The sequence below is a fragment of the Scyliorhinus torazame genome, chromosome 2 (genome assembly GCF_047496885.1).
Source record: "Scyliorhinus torazame isolate Kashiwa2021f chromosome 2, sScyTor2.1, whole genome shotgun sequence".
NCBI classification, from domain to species: Eukaryota; Metazoa; Chordata; class Chondrichthyes; order Carcharhiniformes; family Scyliorhinidae; genus Scyliorhinus; species Scyliorhinus torazame.
The window spans coordinates 48,407,675-48,433,302 of NC_092708.1; the positions used below are offsets into that span (position 1 = coordinate 48,407,675).

At 51.9% G+C, this 25,628-nt stretch overlaps 1 protein-coding gene across 1 annotated transcript in view; it reads right to left on the bottom strand.

Annotated features, from left to right (window-relative positions):
* Window positions 1-25,628, bottom strand: part of kif5c (kinesin family member 5C) — a 359,768-nt gene that overhangs the window by 105,526 nt on the left and 228,614 nt on the right. Inside the window, exons 20-22 of the mRNA XM_072471286.1 lie at window positions 22,508-22,609; window positions 21,617-21,677; window positions 20,756-20,827 (exon numbers count right to left, since the gene is read on the bottom strand). Coding sequence (XP_072327387.1) covers window positions 20,756-20,827; window positions 21,617-21,677; window positions 22,508-22,609 — 235 coding nt within the window. The remainder of the gene's footprint in view (window positions 1-20,755; window positions 20,828-21,616; window positions 21,678-22,507; window positions 22,610-25,628) is intronic.

Genomic DNA, 25,628 nt, shown 5'->3' on the forward strand with positions numbered 1-25,628 from the left:
ACAGATATACCCCTTTGGATACTGTCGGGGGGGATAGCCTATCAGGGGAAAACAGCAGCAGCCAGAGCAGTGGCACCACGGCTGGCTCTGATGTTCAGAAGGGAGGGTCAAAGCGCAGAAGAGTAATAGTAATAGGGGACTCTATAGTCAGGGGCACAGATAGGCGCTTCTGTGGACGTGAAAGAGACTCCAGGATGGTATGTTGCCTCCCTGGTGCCAGGGTCCAGGATGTCTCCGAATGGGTAGAAGGAATCCTGAAGGGGGAGGGCAAACAGGCAGAGGTCGTTGTACATATTGGTACTAACGACGTAGGCAGGAAGGGGCATGAGGTCCTGCAGCAGGAGTTCAGGGAGCTAGGCAGAAAGTTAAAAGACAGGACCTCGAGGGTTGTAATCTCGGGATTACTCCCTGTGCCACATGCCAGTGAGGCTAGAAATAGGAAGATAGAGCAGATAAACACGTGGCTAAACAGCTGGTGTAGGAGGGAGGGTTTCCATTATCTGGACCACTGGGAGCTCTTCCGGGGCAGGTGTGACCTGTATAAGAAGGACGGGTTGCATCTAAACCGGAGAGGCATAAATATCCTGGCCGCGAGGTTTGCTAGTGTCACACGGGAGGGTTTAAACTAGTACGGCAGGGGGGTGGGCACGGGAGCAATAGGTCAGAAGGTGAGAGCATTGAGGGAGAACTAGGGAATAGGGACAGTGTGGCTCTGCGGCAGAGCAGACGGGGAGAAGTTGCTGAACACAGCGGGTCTGGTGGCCTGAAGTGCATATGTTTTAATGCAAGGAGCATTACGGGTAAGGCAGATGAACTTAGAGCTTGGATTAGTACTTGGAACTATGATGTTGTTGCCATTACAGAGACCTGGTTGAGGGAAGGGCAGGATCGGCCGCTAAACGTTCCAGGATTTAGATATTTCAGGCGGGATAGAGGAGGATGTAAAAGGGGAGGCGGAGTTGCGTTACTTGTTCGGGAGAATATCACAGCTGTACTGCGAGAGGACACCTCAGAGGGCAGTGAGGCTATATGGGTAGAGATCAGGAATAAGAAGGGTGCAGTCACAATGTTGGGGGTCTCCTACAGGCCTCCCAACAGCCAGCGGGAGATAGAGGAGCAGATAGGTACACAGGTTTTGGAAAAGAGTAAAAACAACAGGGTTGTGGTGATGGGAGACTTCAACTTCCCCAATATTGACTGGGACTCACTTAGTGCCAGGGGCTTAGACGGGGCGGAGTTTGTAAGGAGCATCCAGGAGGGCTTCTTAAAACAATATGTAGACAGTCCAACTAGGGAAGGGGCGGTACTGGACCTGGTATTGGGGAATGAGCCCGGCCAGGTGGTAGATGTTTCAGTAGGGGAGCATTTCGGTAACAGTGACCACAATTCCGTAAGTTTTAAAGTACTGGTGGACAAGGATAAGAGTGGTCCGAGGATGAATGTGCTAAATTGGGGGAAGGCTAATTATAACAATATTAGGTGGGAACTGACGAACATAGATTGGGGGCGGATGTTTGAGGGCAAATCAACATCTGACATGTGGGAGGCTTTCAAGTGGCAGTTGAAAGGAATACAGGACCGGCATGTTCCTGTGAAGAAGAAAGAGAAATACGGCAATTTTCGGGAACCTTGGATGACGAGTGATATTGTAGGCCTCGTCAAAAAGAAAAAGGAGGCATTTGTCAGGGCTAAAAGGCTGGGAACAGACGAAGCCTGCGTGGAATATAAGGAAAGTAGGAAGGAACTTAAGCAAGGAGTCAGGAGGGCTAGAAGGGGTCACGAAAAGTCATTGGCAAATAGGGTTAAGGAAAATCCCAAGGCTTTTTACACGTACATAAAAAGCAAGAGGGTAGCCAGGGAAAGGGTTGGCCCACTGAAGGATAGGCAAGGGAATCCATGTGTGGAGCCAGAGGAAATGGGCGAGGTACTAAATGAATACTTTGCATCAGTATTCACCAAAGAGAAGGAATTGGTAGATGTTGAGTCTGGAGAAGGGGGTGTAGATAGCCTGGGTCACATTGTGATCCAAAAAGACGAGGTGTTGGGTGTCTTAAAAAATATTAAGGTAGATAAGTCCCCAGGGCCTGATGGGATCTACCCCAGAATACTGAAGGAGGCTGGAGAGGAAATTGCTGAGGCCTTGACAGAAATCTTTGGATCCTCGCTGTCTTCAGGGGATGTCCCGGAGGACTGGAGAATAGACAATGATGTTCCTCTGTTTAAGAAGGGTAGCAAGGATAATCCCGGGAACTACAGGCCGGTGAGCCTTACTTCAGTGGTAGGGAAATTACTGGAGAGAATTCTTCGAGACAGGATCTACTCCCATTTGGAAGCAAATGGACGTATTAGTGAGAGGCAGCACGGTTTTGTGAAGGGGAGGTCGTGTCTCACTAACTTGATAGAGTTTTTCGAGGAGGTCACTAAGATGATTGATGCAAGTAGGGCAGTAGATGTTGTCTATATGGACTTCATTTGACAAGGTCCCTCATGGTAGACTAGTACAAAAGGTGAAGTCACACGGGATCAGGGGTGAGCTGGCAAGGTGGATACAGAACTGGCTAGGCCATAGAAGGCAGAGAGTAGCAATGGAGGGATGCTTTTCTAATTGGAGGGCTGTGACCAGTGGTGTTCCACAGGGATCAGTGCTGGGACCTTTGCTCTTTGTAGCATATATAAATGATTTGTAGGAAAATGTAACTGGTCTGATTAGTAAGTTTGCAGACGACACAAAGGTTGGTGGAATTGTGGATAGCGATGAGGACTGTCGGAGGATACAGCAGGATTTAGATTGTCTGGAGACTTGGGCGGAGAGATGGCAGATGGAGTTTAATCCGGACAAATGTGAGGTAATGCATTTTGGAAGGTCTAATGCAGGTAGGGAATATACAGTGAATGGTAGAACCCTCAAGAGTATTGAAAGTCAAAGAGATCTAGGAGTACAGGTCCACAGGTCATTGAAAGGGGCAACACAGGTGGAGAAGGTAGTCAAGAAGGCATACGGCATGCTTGCCTTCATTGGCCGGGGCATTGAGTATAAGAATTGGCAAGTCATGTTGCAGCTGTATAGAACCTTAGTTAGGCCACACTTGGAGTATAGTGTTCAATTCTGGTCGCCACACTACCAGAAGGATGTGGAGGCTTTAGAGAGGGTGCAGAAGAGATTTACCAGCATGTTGCCTGGTATGGAGGGCATTAGCTTTGAGGAGCGATTGAATAAACTCGGTTTGTTCTCACTGGAACGAAGGAGGTTGAGGGGAGACCTGATAGAGGTATACAAAATTATGAGGGGCATAGACAGAGTGGATAGTCAGAGGCTTTTCCCCAGGGTAGAGGGGTCAATTACTAGGGGGCATAGGTTTAAGGTGAGAGGGGCAAGGTTTAGAGTAGATGTACGAGGCAAGTTTTTTACGCAGAGGGTAGTGGGTGCTTGGAACTCGCTACCGGAGGAGGTAGTGGAAGCAGGGACGATAGGGACATTTAAGGGGCATCTTGACAAATATATGAATAGGATGGGAATAGAAGGATACGGACCCAGGAAGTGTAGAAGATTGTAGTTTAGTCGGGCAGCATGGTCGGCACGGGCTTGGAGGGCCGAAGGGCCTGTTCCTGTGCTGTACATTTCTTTGTTCTTTGTTCTTTGAGTGGGAGTGAGTGAGTCAATGAGTGAGTGAGTCAATGGGAGTGAGTGAGTGAGTGAGTGGGAGTGAGTGAGTGAGTCAGTGAATGAGTGAGTGAGTGGGAGTGAGTGAGTGAGTGAATGGGTGAGTGACTGTGTGAGCAGGTGGGAGTGAGTGAGTGTGTGAGTCGGAGTGAGTGAGTGAGTGAGTGGGTGAGTGAGTGGGAGTGAGTGAGTGGGTGAGTGAGTGGGAGTGAGTCAGTGAGTGAGTGAGTGTGCGAGTGAGTGAGTGAATGGATGTGAATGAGTCAATGGGTGAGTGAATGAGTGAGTGAATGAGTGAGTGAGTCAATGAGTGAGTGAGTGAATGGGAGTGAGTGAGTGGGTGAGTGTGTGAGTGAGTGGGTGAGTGAGTGTGAGTGAGTGAGTGAGTGGGTGAGTGAGTGGGAGTGAGTGAGTGAGTGAGTGAGTGTGTGAGTGAATGGAAGTGAGTGAGTGAGTGAGTGAGTGGGAATTAGTGAGTGAGTGAGTGAGTCAATGAGTGAGTGAGTATGTGTGTGAATGAGTGAGTGAGTGGGAGTGAGTGAGTGAGTGGGTGAGTGAGTGGGAGTGAATGAGTGAGTGGGTGAGTGAGTGAGTGGGAGTGAGTGAGTGAGTGTGTGAGTGAATGGGAGCGAGTGAGTGAGTGAGTGGCAATTAGTGAGTGAGTGAGTGAGTCAATGAGTGAGTGAGTGGATGGGAGTGAGTGAGTATGTGTGTGAGTGAGTGAGTGAGTGGGAGTGAGTGAGTGAGTGAGTGTGTGAGAGGGTGAGAGTGAGTGAGTCAGTGAGTGGATGGCAATGAGTGAATGAGTCAGTGGGTGAGTCTGAGTGAGTGGGTGAGTGAGTCGATGGGAGTGAGTGAGTGAATGAGTGAGTGGGTGGGTGGAGTGAGTGAGTGAGTGAGTTGGTGGGTGGGTGGAGTGAAAGGGAGTGAGTGGAGTGAGTGGGAGTGAGTGAGTGAATGGATGAGTGGGTGGATAGGTGGGAGTGAGTGAGTGGGCAGGAGTGAGTGGGTGAGTGAGTGAATGAGTGAGTAAATGAGTGGGTGAGTGAGTGAGTGGCTGTGTGGGAATGTGTGAGTGAATGAGTGAGTGAATGAGTGAGTGAATGAGTGGCTGGGCGGGAGTGAGTGAGTGAGTGGGTGAGTGAGTGGGTGGGTGAGTGGGTGAGTGAATGAGTGAGTGAATGAGTGAGTGAGTGTGTGGGTGGAAGTGAGTGAGTGAATGAGTGAGTGAATGAGTGAGTGAATGAGTGAGTGAGTGGGCGAGTGAGTGGGTGGGTGGAGTGAGTGAGTGAGTGGGTGGGTGGGTGGAGTGAGTGAGTGGGTGGGTGGAGTGAGTGAGCGAGTGAGTGGGTAGGTGGGTGGAGTGAGTGAGTGAGTGGGTGGGTGGGAGTGAGTGAGTGGGTGGGTGGGTGGGTGGAGTGAGTGAGTGAGTGGGTGGGTGGGTGGATGGGAGTGAGTGAGTAGGTGGGTGGAGTGAGTGAGTGAGTGGGTGGGTGGGTGGGTGAGTGAGTGGGTGGGAGTGAGTGTGTGAGTGAGTGGGTGGGTGGGTGGGTGGAGTGAGTGAGTGGATGGGAGTGAGTGAGTAGGTGGATGGAGTGAGTGAGTGGGTGGGTGGGTGGGTGGAGTGAGTGAGTGAGTGAGTGGGTGGGTGGAGTGAGTGATTGCGTGAGTGGGTGGGTGGAGTGAGTGAGTGAGTGAGTTGGTGGGTGGAGTGAGTGAGTGAGTGGGTGGGTGGGTGGGTGAGTGAGTGGGTGGGAGTGAGTGTGTGAGTGAGTGGGTGGGTGGGTGGGTGGAGTGAGTGAGTGGATGGGAGTGAGTGAGTAGGTGGATGGAGTGAGTGAGTGGGTGGGTGGGTGGGTGGAGTGAGTGAGTGAGTGGGTGGGTGGGTGAGTGGGTGAGTGAGTGGGTGGGTGGAGTGAGTGAGTGGGTGGGTGGAGTGAGTGATTGAGTGAGTGGGTGGGTGGGTGGAGTGAGTGAGTGGGTGGGTGGAGTGAGTGATTGAGTGGGTGGGTGGGTGGGTGGAGTGAGTGAGTGAGTGGGTGGGTGGGTGGAGTGAGTGAGTGAGTGAGTAGGTGGATGGAGTGGGCAGGAGTGAGTGGGTGAGTGAGTGAATGAGTGAGTAAATGAGTGGGTGAGTGAGTGAGTGGCTGTGTGGGAATGTGTGAGTGAATGAGTGAGTGAATGAGTGAGTGAATGAGTGGCTGGGCGGGAGTGAGTGAGTGGGTGAGTGAGTGGGTGGGTGAGTGGGTGAGTGAATGAGTGAGTGAATGAGTGAGTGAGTGTGTGGGTGGAAGTGAGTGAGTGAATGAGTGAGTGAATGAGTGAGTGAATGAGTGAGTGAGTGGGCGAGTGAGTGGGTGGGTGGAGTGAGTGAGTGAGTGGGTGGGTGGGTGGAGTGAGTGAGTGGGTGGGTGGAGTGAGTGAGCGAGTGAGTGGGTGGGTGGGTGGAGTGAGTGAGTGAGTGGGTGGGTGGGAGTGAGTGAGTGGGTGGGTGGGTGGGTGGAGTGAGTGAGTGAGTGGGTGGGTGGGTGGATGGGAGTGAGTGAGTAGGTGGATGGAGTGAGTGAGTGGGTGGGTGGAGTGAGTGATTGCGTGAGTGGGTGGGTGGAGTGAGTGAGTGAGTGAGTGGGTGGGTGGAGTGAGTGAGTGAGTGGGTGGGTGGGTGGGTGAGTGAGTGGGTGGGAGTGAGTGTGTGAGTGAGTGGGTGGGTGGGTGGGTGGAGTGAGTGAGTGGATGGGAGTGAGTGAGTAGGTGGATGGAGTGAGTGAGTGGGTGGGTGGGTGGGTGGAGTGAGTGAGTGAGTGGGTGGGTGGGTGAGTGGGTGAGTGAGTGGGTGGGTGGGTGGAGTGAGTGAGTGGGTGGGTGGAGTGAGTGATTGAGTGAGTGGGTGGGTGGGTGGAGTGAGTGAGTGGGTGGGTGGAGTGAGTGATTGAGTGGGTGGGTGGAGTGAGTGAGTGAGTGAGTGGGTGGGTGGAGTGAGTGAGTGAGTGAGTGGGTGGGTGGAGTGAGTGAGTGAGTGAGTGGGTGGGTGGGTGGAGTGAGTGAGTGAGTGGGTGGGTGGAGTGAGTGATTGAGTGAGTGGGTGGGTGGAGTGAGTGAGTGAGTGGGTGGGTGGAGTGAGTGAGTGGGTGGGTGGAGTGAGTGAGTGAGTGGGTGGGTGGAGTGAGTGAGTGGGTGGGTGGAGTGAGTGATTGAGTGAGTGGGTGGGTGGGTGGAGTGAGTGAGTGGGTGGGAGTGAGTGTGTGAGTGAGTGGGTGGGTGGGTGGGTGGAGTGAGTGAGTGGATGGGAGTGAGTGAGTAGGTGGATGGAGTGAGTGAGTGGGTGGGTGGGTGGGTGGAGTGAGTGAGTGAGTGGGTGGGTGGGTGAGTGGGTGAGTGAGTGGGTGGGTGGGTGGAGTGAGTGAGTGGGTGGGTGGAGTGAGTGATTGAGTGAGTGGGTGGGTGGAGTGAGTGAGTGGGTGGGTGGAGTGAGTGATTGAGTGGGTGGGTGGGTGGGTGGAGTGAGTGAGTGAGTGGGTGGGTGGGTGGAGTGAGTGAGTGAGTGAGTAGGTGGATGGAGTGGGCAGGAGTGAGTGGGTGAGTGAGTGAATGAGTGAGTAAATGAGTGGGTGAGTGAGTGAGTGGCTGTGTGGGAATGTGTGAGTGAATGAGTGAGTGAATGAGTGAGTGAATGAGTGGCTGGGCGGGAGTGAGTGAGTGAGTGGGTGAGTGAGTGGGTGGGTGAGTGGGTGAGTGAATGAGTGAGTGAATGAGTGAGTGAGTGTGTGGGTGGAAGTGAGTGAGTGAATGAGTGAGTGAATGAGTGAGTGAATGAGTGAGTGAGTGGGCGAGTGAGTGGGTGGGTGGAGTGAGTGAGTGAGTGGGTGGGTGGGTGGAGTGAGTGAGTGGGTGGGTGGAGTGAGTGAGCGAGTGAGTGGGTGGGTGGGTGGAGTGAGTGAGTGAGTGGGTGGGTGGGAGTGAGTGAGTGGGTGGGTGGGTGGGTGGAGTGAGTGAGTGAGTGGGTGGGTGGGTGGATGGGAGTGAGTGAGTAGGTGGATGGAGTGAGTGAGTGGGTGGGTGGAGTGAGTGATTGCGTGAGTGGGTGGGTGGAATGAGTGAGTGAGTGAGTGGGTGGGTGGAGTGAGTGAGTGAGTGGGTGGGTGGGTGGGTGAGTGAGTGGGTGGGAGTGAGTGTGTGAGTGAGTGGGTGGGTGGGTGGGTGGAGTGAGTGAGTGGATGGGAGTGAGTGAGTAGGTGGATGGAGTGAGTGAGTGGGTGGGTGGGTGGAGTGAGTGAGTGAGTGGGTGGGTGGGTGAGTGGGTGAGTGAGTGGGTGGGTGGGTGGAGTGAGTGAGTGGGTGGGTGGAGTGAGTGATTGAGTGAGTGGGTGGGTGGGTGGAGTGAGTGAGTGGGTGGGTGGAGTGAGTGATTGAGTGGGTGGGTGGAGTGAGTGAGTGAGTGAGTGGGTGGGTGGAGTGAGTGAGTGAGTGAGTGGGTGGGTGGAGTGAGTGAGTGAGTGAGTGGGTGGGTGGGTGGAGTGAGTGAGTGAGTGGGTGGGTGGAGTGAGTGATTGAGTGAGTGGGTGGGTGGAGTGAGTGAGTGAGTGGGTGGGTGGAGTGAGTGAGTGGGTGGGTGGAGTGAGTGAGTGAGTGGGTGGGTGGAGTGAGTGAGTGGGTGGGTGGAGTGAGTGATTGAGTGAGTGGGTGGGTGGGTGTAGTGAGTGAGTGGGTGGGTGGGTGGAGTGAGTGATTGAGTGAGTGGGTGGGTGGAGTGAGTGAGTGGGAGTGAGTGAGTGAGTGAGTGAGTGTGTGAGTGAATGGGAGTGAGTGAGTGAGTGAGTGAGTGGGAATTAGTGAGTGAGTGAGTGAGTCAATGAGTGAGTGAGTATGTGTGTGAGTGAGTGAGTGAGTGGGAGTGAGTGAGTGAGTGGGTGAGTGAGTGGGAGTGAGTGAGTGAGTGGGTGAGTGAGTGAGTGGGAGTGAGTGAGTGAGTGTGTGAGTGAATGGGAGCGAGTGAGTGAGTGAGTGAGTGGCAATTAGTGAGTGAGTGAGTTTGTCAATGAGTGAGTGAGTGGATGGGAGTGAGTGAGTATGTGTGTGAGTGAGCGAGTGAGTGGGAGTGAGTGAGTGAGTGAGTGTGTGAGAGGGTGAGAGTGAGTGAGTCAGTGAGTGGATGGCAATGAGTGAATGAGTCAGTGGGTGAGTCTGAGTGAGTGGGTGAGTGAGTCGATGGGAGTGAGTGAGTGAATGAGTGAGTGGGTGGGTGGAGTGAGTGAGTGAGTGAGTTGGTGGGTGGGTGGAGTGAAAGGGAGTGAGTGGAGTGAGTGGGAGTGAGTGAGTGAATGGATGAGTGGGTGGATAGGTGGGAGTGAGTGAGTGGGCAGGAGTGAGTGGGTGAGTGAGTGAATGTGTGAGTGAATGAGTGAGTGAATGAGTGAGTGAATGAGTGGCTGGGCGGGAGTGAGTGAGTGAGTGGGTGAGTGAGTGGGTGGGTGAGTGGGTGAGTGAATGAGTGAGTGAATGAGTGAGTGAGTGTGTGGGTGGAAGTGAGTGAGTGAATGAGTGAGTGAATGAGTGAGTGAATGAGTGAGTGAGTGGGCGAGTGAGTGGGTGGGTGAGTGAGTGAGTGAATGAGTGGGTGAGTGAGTGAGTGGCTGTGTGGGAGTGTGTGAGTGAATGAGTGAGTGAATGAGTGAGTGAGTGAGTGGCTGGGCGGGAGTGAGTGGGTGAGTGAGTGGCTGGGCGGGAGTGAGTGAGTGAGTGGGTGAGTGAGTGGCTGGACGGGAGTGAGTGAGTGAGTGGGTGGGTGAGTGGGTGAGTGAATGAGTGAGTGAATGAGTGAGTGAGTGTGTGGGTGGAAGTGAGTGAGTGAATGAGTGAGTGAATGAGTGAGTGAGTGGGTGAGTGGGTGGGTGGAAGTGAGTGAGTGAATGAGTGAGTGAATGAGTGAGTGAGTGGGCGAGTGGGTGGAGTGAGTGAGTGGGTGGGTGAGTGAGTGGCTGGGTGGGAGTGAGTGAGTGAGTGGGTGAGTGAGTGAGTGAGTGGCTGGGTGGGAGTGAGTGAGTGGATGAGTGAGTGGATGAGTGAGTGGGTGAGTGAGTGAGTGAGTGAATGAGTGAGTGAGTGAGTGGGTGGGTGGGTGGAGTGAGTGAGTGGGTGGGAGTGAGTGGGTGAGTGAGTGAGTGGCTGGGTGGGAGTGAGTGAGTGAGTGGGTGGGTGAGTGGGTGAGTGAGTGAGTGAGTGAATGAGTGAGTGAGTGAGTGAGTGGGTGAGTGAGTGGGTGGGTGGTAGTGAGTGAGTGAATGAGTGAGTGAATGAGTGAGTGAGTGAGTGAGTATATGGGTGGAGTGAGTGAGTCGGTGGGTGGAGTGAGTGAGTGGGCTGAGTGAGAGGGAGTGAATGAGTGAGTGGGTGGGTGGATGGGAGTGAGTGGGTGGGAGTGAGTGAGTGAATGGGAGCGAGTGGGTGGGTGGGAGTGAGTGAATGAGTGGATGGGAGTGAGTGAGTTGGTGATATGTAGGGGTATGTGGGTGGATGTGTGAGAGAGAGTGTGGGAGCGAGTGGGTGGGTGTGTGGGTGGGAGTGAGTGAGTGGGTGGCTGGGTGTGGTGTTAGTGGTTGGGTGGGAGTGATTGGGTGAGTGAGTGACTAAGTGAGTGGATGAGTGAGTGAATGAGTGAGTGGGTGAGTGAGTGGCTGTGTGGGAGTGAGTGAGTGAGTGAGTGAGTGGGTGAATGAGTGAGTGGCTGGCAGTGAGTGAGTGGGTGAGTGAGTGGGTGAGTGGATGGTTGTGAGTGAGTGAGTGAGTGAGTGGGTGAATGAGTGAGTGAGTGGATGGGAGTGAGTGAGTGGGTGAGTGAGTGGATGGGAGTGAGTGAGTGGGTGAGTGAGTGAGTGGGAGTGAGTGGGTGGATGGGGTGTGAGTGGGTGGGAATGAGTGGGTGGGTGTGAGAGAGAGTGGGTGGGTGGGTGGGAGGGAGTGAGTGGGTGGGTGAGTGAGTGAGTGGGAGTGAGTGGGTGGGTGGGTGGGTGGGTAGATGGGGTGTGAGTGGGTCGGTAGATGGGTGGGAAAGAGTGGGTGGGAGTGAGTGAGTGGGTGGGAGTGAGTGAGTGGATGGGAGTGAGTGGGTGGGTGGGTGGGTGGGAGTGAGTGGGTGGGTGTGTGGGAGTGAGTGGGTGGATGGGGTGCGAGTGGGTGGGAATGAGTGAGTGGGTGTAAGAGTGAGTGGGTGGGTGGAGTGAGTGAGTGGGTGGGTGGATGGGAGTGGGTGGGTGGGAGTGAGTGAGTGAATGGGAGGGAGTGGGTGAGTGGGAGTGAGTAGGTGGATGGGTGAGTTAGTGTGTGAGTTAGTAAGTGAGTGAGTGAGTGAGTGGAAGTGAGTGGGTGGGAGTGAGTGAGTGAGCGGGTGAGTGAGTGGGTGAATGTGTGGGTGAGTGGGTGTGTAAGTGAGTGGGTGAGTGAATGTGAGTGAGTGAGTGAATATGAGTGAGTGAGTGAATGTGAGTGGATGAGTGAGTGAATGAGTGAGTGAGAGTGGGTGAGTGAGTGGCTGTGTGGGAGTGAGTGAGTGAATCAATGAGTGAATGAGTGAATGGGAGTGAGTGAGTGGGTGAGTGAGTGGCTGGGTGGGAGTGAGTGCACGAGTGAGTGAGTCAATGAGTGAGTGAGTGAGTGAATGGGAGTGAGTGGGTGAGTGAGTGAGTGAGTGGGAGTGAGTGAATGAGTGGGAGCGAGTGAGTGAGTGGGAGTGAGTGAGTGCGTGAGTGAGTGAGAGTGAGTGAGTGAGTTAATGAGTGAGTGAGTGAGTGAATGGGAGTGAGTGGGTGAGTGAGTGAGTGGGAGCGAGTGAGTGAGGAGTCAATGAGTGAGTGGGAGTGAGTAAGTGAGTGGGAGTTAGTGAGTGAGTGTGTGAGAGGGTGGGAGTGAGTGAGTGAGTCGGAGTGAGTGAGTGGATGGGACTGAGTGAATGAGTGAGAGGGAGTTAGTGAGTGAATGAGTCAATGAGTGAGTGAATGGGAGTGAGTGAGTGAATGGGTGAGTGAGTGGGAGTGAGTGAGTGAGTGAATGAGTGAGTGAATGAGTGAGTGAGTGAGTGAATGCGTGTGTGAGTGAGGGAAGTGGAGTGAGTGAGTGGGTGAGTGTTTGAGTGAGTGAGTGAGTGTGAGTGAGTGGATGGGAATGAGTGAATGAGTGAGTGAATGAGTGAATGAGTGAGTCAATGAGTGAGTGAGTGAGTCAATGGGAGTGAGTGAGTGGGTGAGTGAGTGAGTGGATGAGTAAGTGAGTGGGAGTGAGTGAGTGAGTGAGTGGGTGAGTGAGTGAGTGGGAGTTAATGAGTGAGTGAGTGTGAGAGGGTGGGAGTGGGTGGGTGGGTGAGTGGGTGGGTAGGAGTGAGTGAGTGGGAGTAAGAGAGTGAATGGGAGGGAGTGAGTGAGTGAGTGAGTGGATGGACGTGGGTGGGTGGGTGAGTGGGTGGGTGGGAGTGTGTAGGTGATTTGTGGGGGTATGTGGGTGGCTGGGTGGGAGAGAGTGAGTGGGAGTGAGTGGGTGGGTGGCTGGGTGTGATGTGAGTGGGTTGGTCGGAGTGAGTGGGTGGGTGGGTGGGAGTGAGTGAGTGGGTAGGATGAGTGGGTGGGAGTGAGTGGGTGGGAGTGAGTGTGTGGGAGTGAGTGAGTGAGTGGGTGGGTGGGAGTGAGTGAGTGAGTGAGTGAGTGGCTGGGTGGGAGTGAGTGATTGCATGAGTGAGTGAGTCAATGAGTGAGTGAGTGAATGGGAGTGAGTGAGTGAGTGGGTGAGTGACTGAGTGAGTGGGAGTGAGTGAGTGAGTGGGAGTGAGTGAGTGAGTTGGTGAGTGAGTGGGAGTGAGTGAGTGTGTGAGTCAATGAGTGAGTGGGGGTGAGTGAGTGAGTTAGTGTGTGAGTGGGTGAGTGAGTGGCTGGGTGGGAGTGAGTGCACGAGTGAGTGAGTCAATGAGTGAGTGAGTGAGTGAATGGGAGTGAGTGGGTGAGTGAGTGAGTGAGTGGGAGTGAGTGAATGAGTGGGAGCGAGTGAGTGAGTGGGAGTGAGTGAGTGCGTGAGTGAGTGAGAGTGAGTGAGTGAGTTAATGAGTGAGTGAGTGAGTGAATGGGAGTGAGTGGGTGAGTGAGTGAGTGGGAGCGAGTGAGTGAGGAGTCAATGAGTGAGTGGGAGTGAGTAAGTGAGTGGGAGTGAGTGAGTGAGTGTGTGAGAGGGTGGGAGTGAGTGAGTGAGTCGGAGTGAGTGAGTGGATGGGACTGAGTGAATGAGTGAGAGGGAGTTAGTGAGTGAATGAGTCAATGAGTGAGTGAATGGGAGTGAGTGAGTGAATGGGTGAGTGAGTGGGAGTGAGTGAGTGAGTGAATGAGTGAGTGAATGAGTGAGTGAGTGAGTGAATGCGTGTGTGAGTGAGGGAAGTGGAGTGAGTGAGTGGGTGAGTGTTTGAGTGAGTGAGTGAGTGTGAGTGAGTGGATGGGAATGAGTGAATGAGTGAGTGAATGAGTGAATGAGTGAGTCAATGAGTGAGTGAGTGAGTCAATGGGAGTGAGTGAGTGGGTGAGTGAGTGAGTGGATGAGTAAGTGAGTGGGAGTGAGTGAGTGAGTGAGTGGGTGAGTGAGTGAGTGGGAGTTAATGAGTGAGTGAGTGTGAGAGGGTGGGAGTGGGTGGGTGGGTGAGTGGGTGGGTAGGAGTGAGTGAGTGGGAGTAAGAGAGTGAATGGGAGGGAGTGAGTGAGTGAGTGAGTGGATGGACGTGGGTGGGTGGGTGAGTGGGTGGGTGGGAGTGTGTAGGTGATTTGTGGGGGTATGTGGGTGGCTGGGTGGGAGAGAGTGAGTGGGAGTGAGTGGGTGGGTGGCTGGGTGTGATGTGAGTGGGTTGGTCGGAGTGAGTGGGTGGGTGGGTGGGAGTGAGTGAGTGGGTAGGATGAGTGGGTGGGAGTGAGTGGGTGGGAGTGAGTGTGTGGGAGTGAGTGAGTGAGTGGGTGGGTGGGAGTGAGTGAGTGAGTGAGTGAGTGGCTGGGTGGGAGTGAGTGATTGCATGAGTGAGTGAGTCAATGAGTGAGTGAGTGAATGGGAGTGAGTGAGTGAGTGGGTGAGTGACTGAGTGAGTGGGAGTGAGTGAGTGAGTGGGAGTGAGTGAGTGAGTTGGTGAGTGAGTGGGAGTGAGTGAGTGTGTGAGTCAATGAGTGAGTGGGGGTGAGTGAGTGAGTTAGTGTGTGAGTGGGTGAGTGAGTGGGAGTGAGTGAGTCAATGAGTGAGTGAGTGAGTGAATGGGAGTGAGTGAGTGAGTGGGTGAGTGAGTGGGAGTGAGTGAGTGAGTGAGTCAATGAGTGAGTGGGGGTGAGTGTGTGAGTTAGTGTGTGAGTGGGTGAGTGAGTGGGAGTGAGTGAGTGAGTGAGTGTGTGAGAGGGTGAGTGAGTGGGAGTGAGTGAGTGAGTGTGTGAGAGGGTGGGAGTGAGTGAGTGAGTGGGAGTGAGTGAGTGAGTCAATGAGTGAGTGGGGGTGAGTGAGTGAGTTAGTGTGTGAGTGGGTGAGTGAGTGAGTGAGTGAGTGTGTGAGAGGGTGGGAGTGAGTCTGTGAGTCGGAGTGAGTGAGTGGATGGGAATGAGTGAATGAGTGAGTGAATGAGTGAGTGAGTGAGTGGGAGTGAGTGGGAGTGAGTGAGTGAGTGTGTGAGAGGGTGAGTGAGTGGCAATGAGTGAGTGAGTGAGTGTGTGAGAGGGTGGGAGTGAATGAGTGAGTGGGGGTGAGTGAGTGAGTTAGTGTGTGAGTGGGTGAGTGAGTGGGAGTGAGTGAGTGAGTGTGTGAGAGGGTGGGAGTGAGTGAGTGATCCGGAGTGAGTGAGTGGATGGGAATGAGTGAATGAGTGAGTGAATGAGTGAGTGAGTGAATGGGAGTGAGTGAGTGGGAGTGAGTGAGTCAATGAGTGAGTGAGTGGATGGGAATGAGTGATTAAGGTGATTAAGAAGGCAAATGGAATTTTGTCCTTCATTGTTAGAGGGATGGAGTTTAAGACTAGGGAGGTTCTGCTGCAATTGTATAAGGTGTTAGTAAGGCCACACCTGGAGTATTGTGTTCAGTTTTGGTCTCCTTACTTGAGAAAGGACGTACTGGCACTGGAGGGTGCGCAGAGGAGATTCACTAGGTTAATCCCAGAGCTGAAGGGGTTGGATTACGAGGAGAGGTTGAGTAGACTGGGACTGTACTCGTTGGAATTTAGAAGGATGAGGGGGGATCTTATAGAAACATATAAGATTATGAAGGGAATAGATAGGATAGATGTGGGCAGGTTGTTTCCACTGGCGGGTGAAAGCAGAACTAGGGGGCATAGCCTCAAAATAAGGGGAAGTAGATTTAGGACTGAGTTTAGGAGGAACTTCTTCACCCAAAGGGTTGTGAATCTATGGAATTCCTTGCCCAGTGAAGCAGTAGACGCTCCTTCATTAAATGTTTTTAAGATAAAGATAGATAGTTTTTTGAAGAATAAAGGGATTAAGGGTTATGGTGTTCGGGCCGGAAAGTGGAGCTGAGTCCACAAAAGATCAGCCATGATCTCATTGAATGGCGGAGCAGGCTCGAGGGGCCAGATGGCCTACTCCTGCTCCTTGTTCTTATGTTCTTATGTGAGTGAGTGGGAGTGAGTGAGTGAGTGGGTGAGTGAGTGTGTGAGTGGGTGGCAGTGAGTGAGTGAGTGAGTCGGAGTGAGTGAGTGAGTGGATGGGAATGAGTGAGTGAATGAGTGAGTGAGTGAGTGAGTCAATGAGTGAGTGAGTGAATGGGAGTGAGTGAGTGGGAGTGAGTGAGTGGGAGTGAGTGAGTCAATGAGTGAGTGAGTGAGTGGGAGTGAGTGAGTGGGTGAGAGGGTGGGAGTGAGTGAGTGAGCGAGTCGGAGTGAGTGAGTGGATGGGAATGAGTGAATGAGTGAGTGAATGAGTGAGTCAATTAGTGAGTGAGTGAGTGGGAGTGAGTGAGTGAGTGAATGGGAGTGAGTGAGTGAGTGGGTGAGTGGGAGTGAGTGAGTGTGTGAGTGAGTGAGTGGGAGTGAGTGAATGTGTGAGTGAGTGGGAGTGAGTGAGTGGGTGGGAGTGAGCGAGAGAGTGAGTGGATGGGAATGAGTGAATGAGTGAGTGGGTGTGTCTGAGTGAGTGGGTGTAAGTGAGTGAGTGAATAGGTGAGTAGATGGGAGTGAGGAGTGAGTGAATGAGTGAGTGGGTGGGTGGAGTGGGAGTGAGTGAGTGAATGGATGAGTGGGTGAGTAGGTGGGAGTGAGTGAGTGGGCAGGAGTGAGTGAGTGAGTGGGAGTGAGTGGGTGCGTGAGTGAGTGAGTGAGTGGGTGTGAGTGAGTGAGTGAGTGGGAGTGAGTGGGTGAGTGAGTGGCTGGCTGGGAGTGAGTGAGTCAGTGGGTGGGTGTGAGTGAGTGGTGAGTGAGTGGGTGAGTGAGTGGGTGAGTGAGTGGGTGGGTGAGTGAGTGAGTGAATGAGTGAGTGGGTGGAGTGAGTGAGTGAGTGGATGGGTGGGAGTGAGTGAGTGGGAGTGAGTGAGTGAATGGGAGGGAGTGAGTGAGTGAGTGGATGGAAGTGGGTGGCTGAGTGGGTGGGTGGGAGTGTGTAGGTGGGAGTGAGTGAGTGAATGAGTGAGGGGCTGGGTGGGAGTGAGTGGGTGAGTGAGTGGGTGAGTGAGTGGGTGAGTGAGTGAGTGAGTGGCTGGGAGTGAGTGAGTGAGTGAGTGGCTGGGAGTGAGTGAGTGGGTGAGTGAGTGAGTGGCTGGGAGTGAGTGACTGAGTGGGAGTGAGTGAGTGGGAGTGAGTGAGTGAGTGGATGGGGGTGGGTGAGTGAATGAGTGGGTGGGTGGAGTGAGTGAGTGGGCGGGTGGGTGGAGTGAGTGAGTGGATGGGAGTGAGTGAGTAGGTGGATGGAGTGAGTGAGTGGGTGGGTGGAGTGAGTGATTGAGTGGGTGGGTGGAGTGAGTGAGTGAGTGGGTGGGTGGGTGGGTGGAGTGAGTGAGTGAGTGGGTGGGTGGAGTGAGTGAGCGAGTGAGTGGGTGGGTGGGTGGAGTGAGTGAGTGAGTGGGTGGGTGGGAGTGAGTGAGTGGGTGGGTGGGTGGGTGGAGTGAGTGAGTGAGTGGGTGGGTGGGTGGATGGGAGTGAGTGAGTAGATGGATGGAGTGAGTGAGTGGGTGGGTGGAGTGAGTGATTGCGTGAGTGGGTGGGTGGAGTGAGTGAGTGAGTGAGTGGGTGGGTGGAGTGAGTGAGTGAGTGGGTGGGTGGGTGGGTGGGTGAGTGAGTGGGTGGGAGTGAGTGTGTGAGTGAGTGGGTGGGTGGGTGGGTGGAGTGAGTGAGTGGATGGGAGTGAGTGAGTAGGTGGATGGAGTGAGTGAGTGGGTGGGTGGAGTGAGTGAGTGAGTGGGTGGGTGGGTGGAGTGAGTGAGTGAGTGGGTGGGTGGGTGAGTGGGTGAGTGAGTGGGTGGGTGGGTGGAGTGAGTGAGTGAGTGGGTGGGTGGAGTGAGTGAGTGGGTGGGTGGAGTGAGTGATTGAGTGAGTGGGTGGGTGGAGTGAGTGAGTGAGTGAGTGGGTGGGTGGAGTGAGTGATTGAGTGAGTGGGTGGGTGGGTGGAGTGAGTGAGTGGGTGGGTGGAGTGAGTGATTGAGTGAGTGGGTGGGTGGAGTGAGTGAGTGAGTGAGTGAGTGGGTGGGTGGAGTGAGTGAGTGTGTGAGTGGGTGGGTGGAGTGAGTGAGTGAGTGAGTGGGTGGGTGGGTGGAGTGAGTGAGTGAGTGAGTGGGTGGGTGGAGTGAGTGAGTGAGTGGGTGGGTGGAGTGAGTGAGTGAGTGGGTGGGTGGAGTGAGTGAGTGAGTGAGTGGGTGGGTGTAGTGAGTGATTGAGTGAGTGGGTGGGTGGGTGGAGTGAGTGAGTGAGTGGGTGGGTGGAGTGATTGATTGAGTGAGTGGGTGGGTGGGTGGAGTGAGTGAATGAGTGGGTGGGTGGAGTGAGTGAGTGAGTGGGTGGGTGGAGTGAGTGAGTGGGTGGGTGGAGTGAGTGATTGAGTGAGTGGGTGGGTGGGTGGAGTGAGTGAGTGAGTGGGCGGGTGGAGTGAGTGATTGAGTGAGTGGGTGGGTGGAGTGAGTGAGTGAGTGAGTGGGTGGGTGGAGTGAGTGAGTGAGTGAGTGGGTGGAGTGAGTGAGTGAGTGAGTGAGTGAGTGGGTGGGTGGGTGGAGTGAGTGAGTGAGTGGGTGGGTGGGTGGAGTGAGTGTGTGAGTGGGAGTGAGTGAGTAGGTGGGTGGAGTGATTGGGTGGGTGGAGTGAGTGAGTGGGTGGGTGGGTGGAGTGAGTGAGTGGGTGGGTGGGTGGGAGTGAGTGAGTGGGTGGGTGGGTGGGAGTGAGTGAGTAAGTGGGTGGAGTGAGTGAGTGGGTGGGTGGAGTGAGTGAGTGGGGGGGTGGGTGGGAGTGAGTGAGTAGGTGGGTGGAGTGAGTGAGTGGGTGGGTGGAGTGAGTGAGTGGGTGGGTGGAGTGAGTGGGTGGGTGGAGTGAGTGAGTGGGTGGGTGGAGTGAGTGAGTGGGTGGGTGGGTGGAGTGAGTGAGTGGGTGGGTGGGTGGAGTGAGTGAGTGGGTGGGTGGGTGGGAGTGAGTGAGTAGGTGGGTGGAGTGAGTGAGTGGGTGGGTGGAGTGAGTGAGTGGGTGGGTGGAGTGAGTGGGTGGGTGGAGTGAGTGAGTGGGTGGGTGGGTGGGAGTGAGTGGGTGGGTGGGTGGAGTGAGTGAGTGGGTGGGTGGAGTGAGTGATTGAGTGAGTGGGTGGGTGGGTGGAGTGAGTGAGTGAGTGGGTGGGTGGAGTGAGTGAGTGAGTGGGTTGGTGGAGTGAGTGAGTGGGTGGGTGGAGTGAGTGATTGAGTGAGTGGGTGGGTGGGTGGAGTGAGTTAGTGAGTGGGTGGGTGGAGTGAGTGATTGAGTGAGTGGGTGGGTGGAGTGAGTGAGTGAGTGAGTGGGTGGAGTGAGTGAGTGAGTGAGTGAGTGGGTGGGTGGGTGGAGTGAGTGAGTGAGTGGGTGGGTGGATGGAGTGAGTGTGTGAGTGGGTGGGTGGGAGTGAGTGAGTAGGTGGGTGGAGTGATTGGGTGGGTGGAGTGAGTGAGTGGGTGGGTGGGTGGAGTGAGTGAGTGAGTGGGTGGGTGGGTGGGAGTGAGTGAGTGGGTGGGTGGGAGTGAGTGAGTAGGTGGGTGGAGTGAGTGAGTGGGTGGGTGGAGTGAGTGAGTGGGTGGGTGGGAGTGAGTGAGTAGGTGGGTGGAGTGAGTGAGTGGGTGGGTGGAGTGAGTGAGTGGGTGGGTGGAGTGAGTGGGTGGGTGGAGTGAGTGAGTGGGTGGGTGGGTGGGTGGAGTGAGTGAGTGGGTGGGTGGGTGGAGTGAGTGAGTGGGTGGGTGGGTGGAGTGAGTGAGTGGGTGGGTGGGTGGGATTGAGTGAGTAGGTGGGTGGAGTGAGTGAGTGGGTGGGTGGAGTGAGTGAGTGGGTGGGTGGAGTGAGTGAGTGGGTGGGTGGAGTGAGTGAGTGGGTGGGTGGGTGGGAGTGAGTGGGTGGGTGGGTGGGAGTGAGTGAGTAGGTGGGTGGAGTGAGTGAGTGAGTGGGTGGAGTGTGTGAGTGAGTGGGTGGGTGGGTGGAGTGAGTGAGTGGGTGGGTGGGTGGGAGTGAGTGAGTAGGTGGGTGGAGTGAGTGAGTGGGTGGGTGGAGTGTGTGAGTGAGTGGGTGGGTGATTTGTGGAGGGTGTATGCCCAGTCTCATTTTTCTCACTCACTCTTACCTCCGCACACCAACCCACACTCCCACACTCTTCCCCACGCACTGGCCTTCCAACATTATGGTAATATTATTGCTTATTCATTTTTACTCAGCAGTTTATTGGTTTACATTTGTTCAGCAATTGTTTCTACCCTTATACCTCAGTATTTTCTGAAATGCAGTTTATTGTGTTGCCAACTGCTACTGGACCCCCTCCCCTCCTCAAGGTCAGACCCCATCTCCCGGTTACAGCACAGATCTACCTAGTCCCATGGTCTCTTTGCCAGTGCTGCTCACTCAAGTGGAAGGCAAGCATGTCAAATAGAACCATAGAATTGCTAGTGCAGAAGGAGGCCATTCAGCTCATTGAGCCTGAACTGACCTTCTGAAAGAGCACCCTACCTAGGTCCACTCCACCCAACCTGCACATCTTCGGACAGTAAGGGATAATTTTTTCAAATGGCCAATCCACCCATCCTGCATATCTTTGGACTGTGGGGGAAATCCGGAGCACCTGAATGAAGGCCACGCAGACACGGGGAGAACGTGCAAACTCCGCAGTCACCCAAAGCCGGAATTGAACTCGGGTTCCTGGCGCTGTGAGGTCACCATGTGCCACCGTGGTGCATTAGGCTGGCATCTGGGATGGAGACCCTTTCAATTATGTTAAAACTCCACACCACGCAAGAAGTGGCAAGTTCAAGATTCCTCAGCAGGTACCAATCAAAAAAGTCAGCTCTATAAAGATTGTGATTTTATAAGTCACCTTCCAATGGAGCCAGAAGGAGCTGGCATGATGCCCCAGCTCCATAGGGAGCTGACCACCACCAAGGCGACCTGCCCTCCCATACTGCACTCCAACGTCTATTGTGAAACATACAAACGCTGTTTCCAGTTGGGAAAACCGGCAGCTTTTAGCATGTCAATGTCCCTGGTGAGAATACTGACAGTTACTTGAAAGCATTGGTTCCTAATATTTGTTTCTTTGGCCAGGATCTTCCACCCACATGCCCTCAATCCACGTGGCGTGTTTTCCCGCGGCGAAGGTGGCAAGATATTCCAGTCCCGCTGAAGTCAATGGCTATTTGCCTTGCTCACCGGCTGCGCCATTGGGAGACCCGTCACGGGGCGGTACTAGAAGATCCCAGTGGCAGGCAGGGCCGGAAAATCCCTGCATTTAGATAATTTCATCTTCACATACCTCACATGATGCCTACAACATCATAAGTACAATTAGCTCAACTGTTTGGGTTAAAGATTAGGGAGATAAACATCTCCAAATACGTGCTCGCAATGGACCCTTAGCGACCATGTTAAGAAACAACATTGAATTAAATCAATCAACTTACTTTCTTGACTCTGGTTGTGAGATCTTGAACAAAAAGTTTTCGGAGGTTGTGGAGAGTTTGAAGTTCTTTTGCCTTGTTAAGAGAATAAGTAGTCAATGTTAGCAGGTTTAAGGAATCTAGATTTTAAATAAGCTTGTATGCTTTTCCAAACATTAATTTTAGATATGTAGAAATAGGTAACTAATAAGCACAAACCCCATCGACTGAAGGTGCTTTAAACAATTGGAAGTCATTACGATTTGATTTGGGTTTTGGGGGAGGTGGAGGGAGGAGGTGAAACAGTGTTCAATAACCCCATATCCAAGAAAAACATCCATTTGTTGAAAAAGAAAAGTTGCTGATTATAATGTACAACGGAGCAAACAGCATTCGCGGAGCAGAACAGGATCTTGGTCTGTTATATGGAAAATATATGCCCCCCGGCATCCCACCCCCAACTTCCGCTACCCTGAGAAATTTAGAAGGTGACTACAGGTCTGCCATTTTTGTTGGGAAAGCTAATTCACCAATGGAAATGTCCCTGCTCTAATCGCCCACTCTCCAGCCACTACATTGAAAGTTTTCAAATTATAAACAAATTGCAATGTAGTTTAACCAGTCCAGATGGAGATATATTTAGACTGCAAAGCTTCTTTAAAAAATGCTAACAATAATTTCACGACGGTGTATGTTGGGGACTGTGGATTCAATACTGGGAAAGTTGTATGTGGGGAAGATTTACAGATATTACACTGGAACGGCGCAGTCTTTGTTCTACAGGTGAGTGGCCTTAGAGTAGCTAAGTTACATAATTGGGGAGGGAACTAGTTTGTTCTGAAGCAAGTCCATTAAAAGTCCAATAGGTTTCACAGTGAAACTTACAACTGTCTCCTCCAGCCCCTTGAGGTCCTGTTTTGCTTGCTCTCTTTTGTCATTAAGAAGTCTAAAAGCAGGACATAAAAGTTATTTGGAGTCAGATTTTATTTCAGATTGACAGCGTATCATGAAAATAATTTCATGCCTCTGTGTTGTATAATTTACCAAGTTAGCGGTAAACAGATCACATTACAAGAAAATTGTCTGCAAGTAACAACAAGCCGAACGTTATAATCATAAGGTTATTTAACCACCATGCTATTATAGTGAGCAGTCTGGTGATGGCGTCACTGGTCAGCTACATGGCACCTCTGAGCAAAACAAGAACTCCAATACATAATGTAGACAACAGATGCAAGGATTTTTATTGCAAAAAAATATGTAGACACTCACATACCACCACTAGAACAGAAAAAGGAGCGAGAAGGCCAGAACTAGGATGTTTTGCCTGGACAAATATTGTTTATTGGTAGCAATGACCAAATCAATACTGTGCATCATCACATTGATGGCCAAATTGGGAGTTCCTTTTTTAAAATTTCCTCTTCCAAAATCCCAGAACAGCCCAAGAAAGGCATTAGAGATTCCCGGGGTACTGTCAGACAGATAGGAGTTGATTGTTCACATGGTAAACTAATACCCTTCGTCTTCCACTCTCTCTTGCTTTCTTCCCTGTTTACACAGAAGTGATTCCATTCAACCCAGTCACCCACCAAGAATTGGAAAGCATGGATATTGATTGTGGATAATATTGAGTATCATTGGCAGAAGCAGACAGAGCTGCCATACCAGCCTCCCGGTTCCAAATTGAAACCTGCAGCTTTATTACAAAGCAGTAACCGTTAAATAACACAGTTCTCATGGTGTCAGGAGAGGTCATTTTAAGAATAAGCTTACACAAGTTTCTGGAGCTTGACACTTTTTTCATGCTCCTCCATTTTTAACTTGTCAAAATCAGAATTCAGTTTCTCCTGCTCCAGCACAAGTTTTTGGTTCCAACTGGCAGGTGTAAAGAAAAAAGCAGAAGTATTTTAGATTGCAAACCATTTGGGTTTCCGTACTCGAGCATGAACAGTGGAAAATCTGTCAATAAATTACAGTCAACCCGCACAACATCATTATCTTGTCAAGGTTATGACATTAAACTGGACATTTCCATTTACATCATGCCTTTTGATTCTACATCTCCTTTCTAATCAATTGAAATTCCCCCACCAACTGAATCAAAATCAGATCAGCACAATTTGTGTTTAAGCTATTAAATAGGGAGATAAATACACACAAATGCAGACACGATAATTACTGTGTTTTGAGTATAACAGCAACTGTGCTCAGCAGCGTTTCATATCTCAGTTTTGAAGTGTATAATTTTTATTTTGCACTGGAAACCACAGTGCTGGTGCGTTCATTACTTTGCATATATCATTTGAACTTTGTGCCGTTATAATGTACCGACGAATGTGACCATTTCTACAATTCAGATGAAGAAGTAAATACAGTATTGTAGGAATTAGCAGTTTGGCTTAGTTATAATACAGAATCAAAGGATCTACATGACCGTTTGTTTTATGGTTTAACTTCTGTTAGGGGACGATTATTTTTGTAACTATACAATCCTTTTGACTTTAATCACGGTGACTGTACCAACCATAATTTAACGTGTAAGAATATTATATCTAGCCCACCATGTAAATGCTCACGCTTGTAATCCACTTATGTTGCACACTTTGTATAGATTTTTAAATATTTCCCACTGTGTAATCCTCTGTATTTGGCTGCTATTGCTTTGTCTAAAATTATAAATAGCTTTGCAATCTGTCTTAACAGTAAAAGAGCCCGAACAGCGACAGTATTTTTACCGACAATGCCATATCTAGATTTAAGATTTTGAACAAGATGCAGATGGGATGTGAGGAAGAATCTTTTTTTTTTAAACAGTGTGGCCATCTAAAATGGCCGCCTGCAAAGGGTAATGGGAATTGTGGTCAAGCTGGGACACAGACAGTGCACAGCTCCTGTGTATTGTGCAAAGGAAAGACCAGACCCAACTGAAACTTGCATCTGTTAAAGGTCAATCATCGATTTCCCCAGGACAATAGACTCAAATCAAGGAATAGCAACAGTAGCAGACTCCCCGGCGCCGCTCCCCCTTATTTGGAAAGGCATACACACTTGGAATAATGAATAGGACCCGCCCAGCCATCAAGGCCCCTAATTGGCCGGTATCGATCAGAGTGATTGAGACTCTATCGATCCATTGGACCCTGAGTTAACCCCGCCCAAAAGGGCAGATAAGAAGCCCTGCGCACTAGGGATCGGCCTCTTTGGGGATTGGCCTCTTTTGCCCACACCAACTGCAGCATAACGACCAGCCAAGTTCAAGACCCGCGATCGCTACCTGAGAGAGAGACGAGCTGCAGCCAAGACGAACCTGATGATTTCCAGCCAACACACTTGGGGACTCAGATAAAGGCCTTATCTACCCGCACAGAGCTGGTCATCCAGAAGTTAAGTAAAGGTCATCTTAGTTGATAGGTGTAGTTTAATACGTAGCCGCGTGTATCATTGCACATAGAAATAAGTCTTGTGTTTTATAATAAACTGTCTGTTGAACTAACATACTGGTTGTGAGGTCATTTGGTCATACAAGAAACATACTTGCAGCTTGTGGTCTGATAATAAAGTGGCAACAAAGTAAGTGGTTTAAGGGGCATCTTAACAAATACATGAATAGGATGGGAATAGAAGAATACAGACCCCGGAAGTGTACAAGTGTTTTAGTTAGACGGGCAGCATGGTCAGCGCAAGCTTGGAGGGCCGAAGGGCCTGTTCCTGTACTGCACTTTTCTTTGTTCTTTTGTTGGTGACCACCAGGCACTCGCTGCCGCAAAGGGTGATGGGAATTGTGACGATGAATGGTGATTGGATGGCATCCTAGATAATAGGCTTCCAGGGTTACAGAGATAGATCAAGGGAATGGGACTGATAGGGTTGTTCTGCAGAGTCAACATGGACTCAATTGGCTCACTGGTCTTCTGTGCTGCAAATGATTCTATGGGCGTAATGTAATGGAGCCGGCTGGAACAGGCATGATGGCGGGAGCTGCCTGGGAGAATTGGGTGGGAGTACATGGATCGGATTCCCAGCATTGGGAAAGACCTTCACAATTAGGTTGGGGACGAGAGGAGCCCGATGTGGGAATCCCACCCGTCAGTATCAATGGGGTATCAATTAGGCTCATCCCATGCCCCCATCTCGCCCTCCCACTCGCCAGACCCCCTCCCCCCCACCAATCCCATAAAGTGGGGAGCATTTCCAACAACTGTCAGATTTGTTCCAGTTGCTGAGATCGCTAAAAGATGGAAAGCAGTTAACACAGATGATTCAGCTAATGCTTTCTTTTCAAAAGATTTATAATGAATGTGTACATTATTATGCTAAAAACAGAAACTGAAATTTAAAATGTTCAGCATATGCGAAACGAATGTGCATTGTCAGTGTAGGATGAATGAGACTGAAGCAGGAATCCTGCAGACAGAATCTGACCGGGAAGTAATTGCGGAGACTATCTTGCTGGGACTTCCAAGCCCAGCTTTTACCAGAAACATGGAGTGCAACATCCCTCAGAGAGCTCCGTTGCAGTGGGGTAGTGTCAGAGGGGAAAACAAGACATGGCCCTGTTTCACAGCACTAGCTGCCATATATAATAAGTTTAAATGCCCAGTCTGAACGTCAGTGAGTGGGTGAAAGGGGTGAGTGGATGAATGAGTGAATGGTAGGGGAGATAAGTGGGCTGGGTGTCAGATGGGTAGAGTGGTAGGTAGATGAGGTGGCAGGTGGGTTAGGGATAGTCAGGTCGTATTGGCGGGGTATTCGGCGGCTCAGGGGGGAAGAGTCTGGAGGTGATGGCATAGTCGGAGGGCCAGTGTGAGTGTTCCTGGGGTGGGGGTGGGGGGGGGGGTCAGTTCTGTAGTTACCCAGGAGTTAGGCTAGGATTTTTCTGTGTAATATTTCCTGG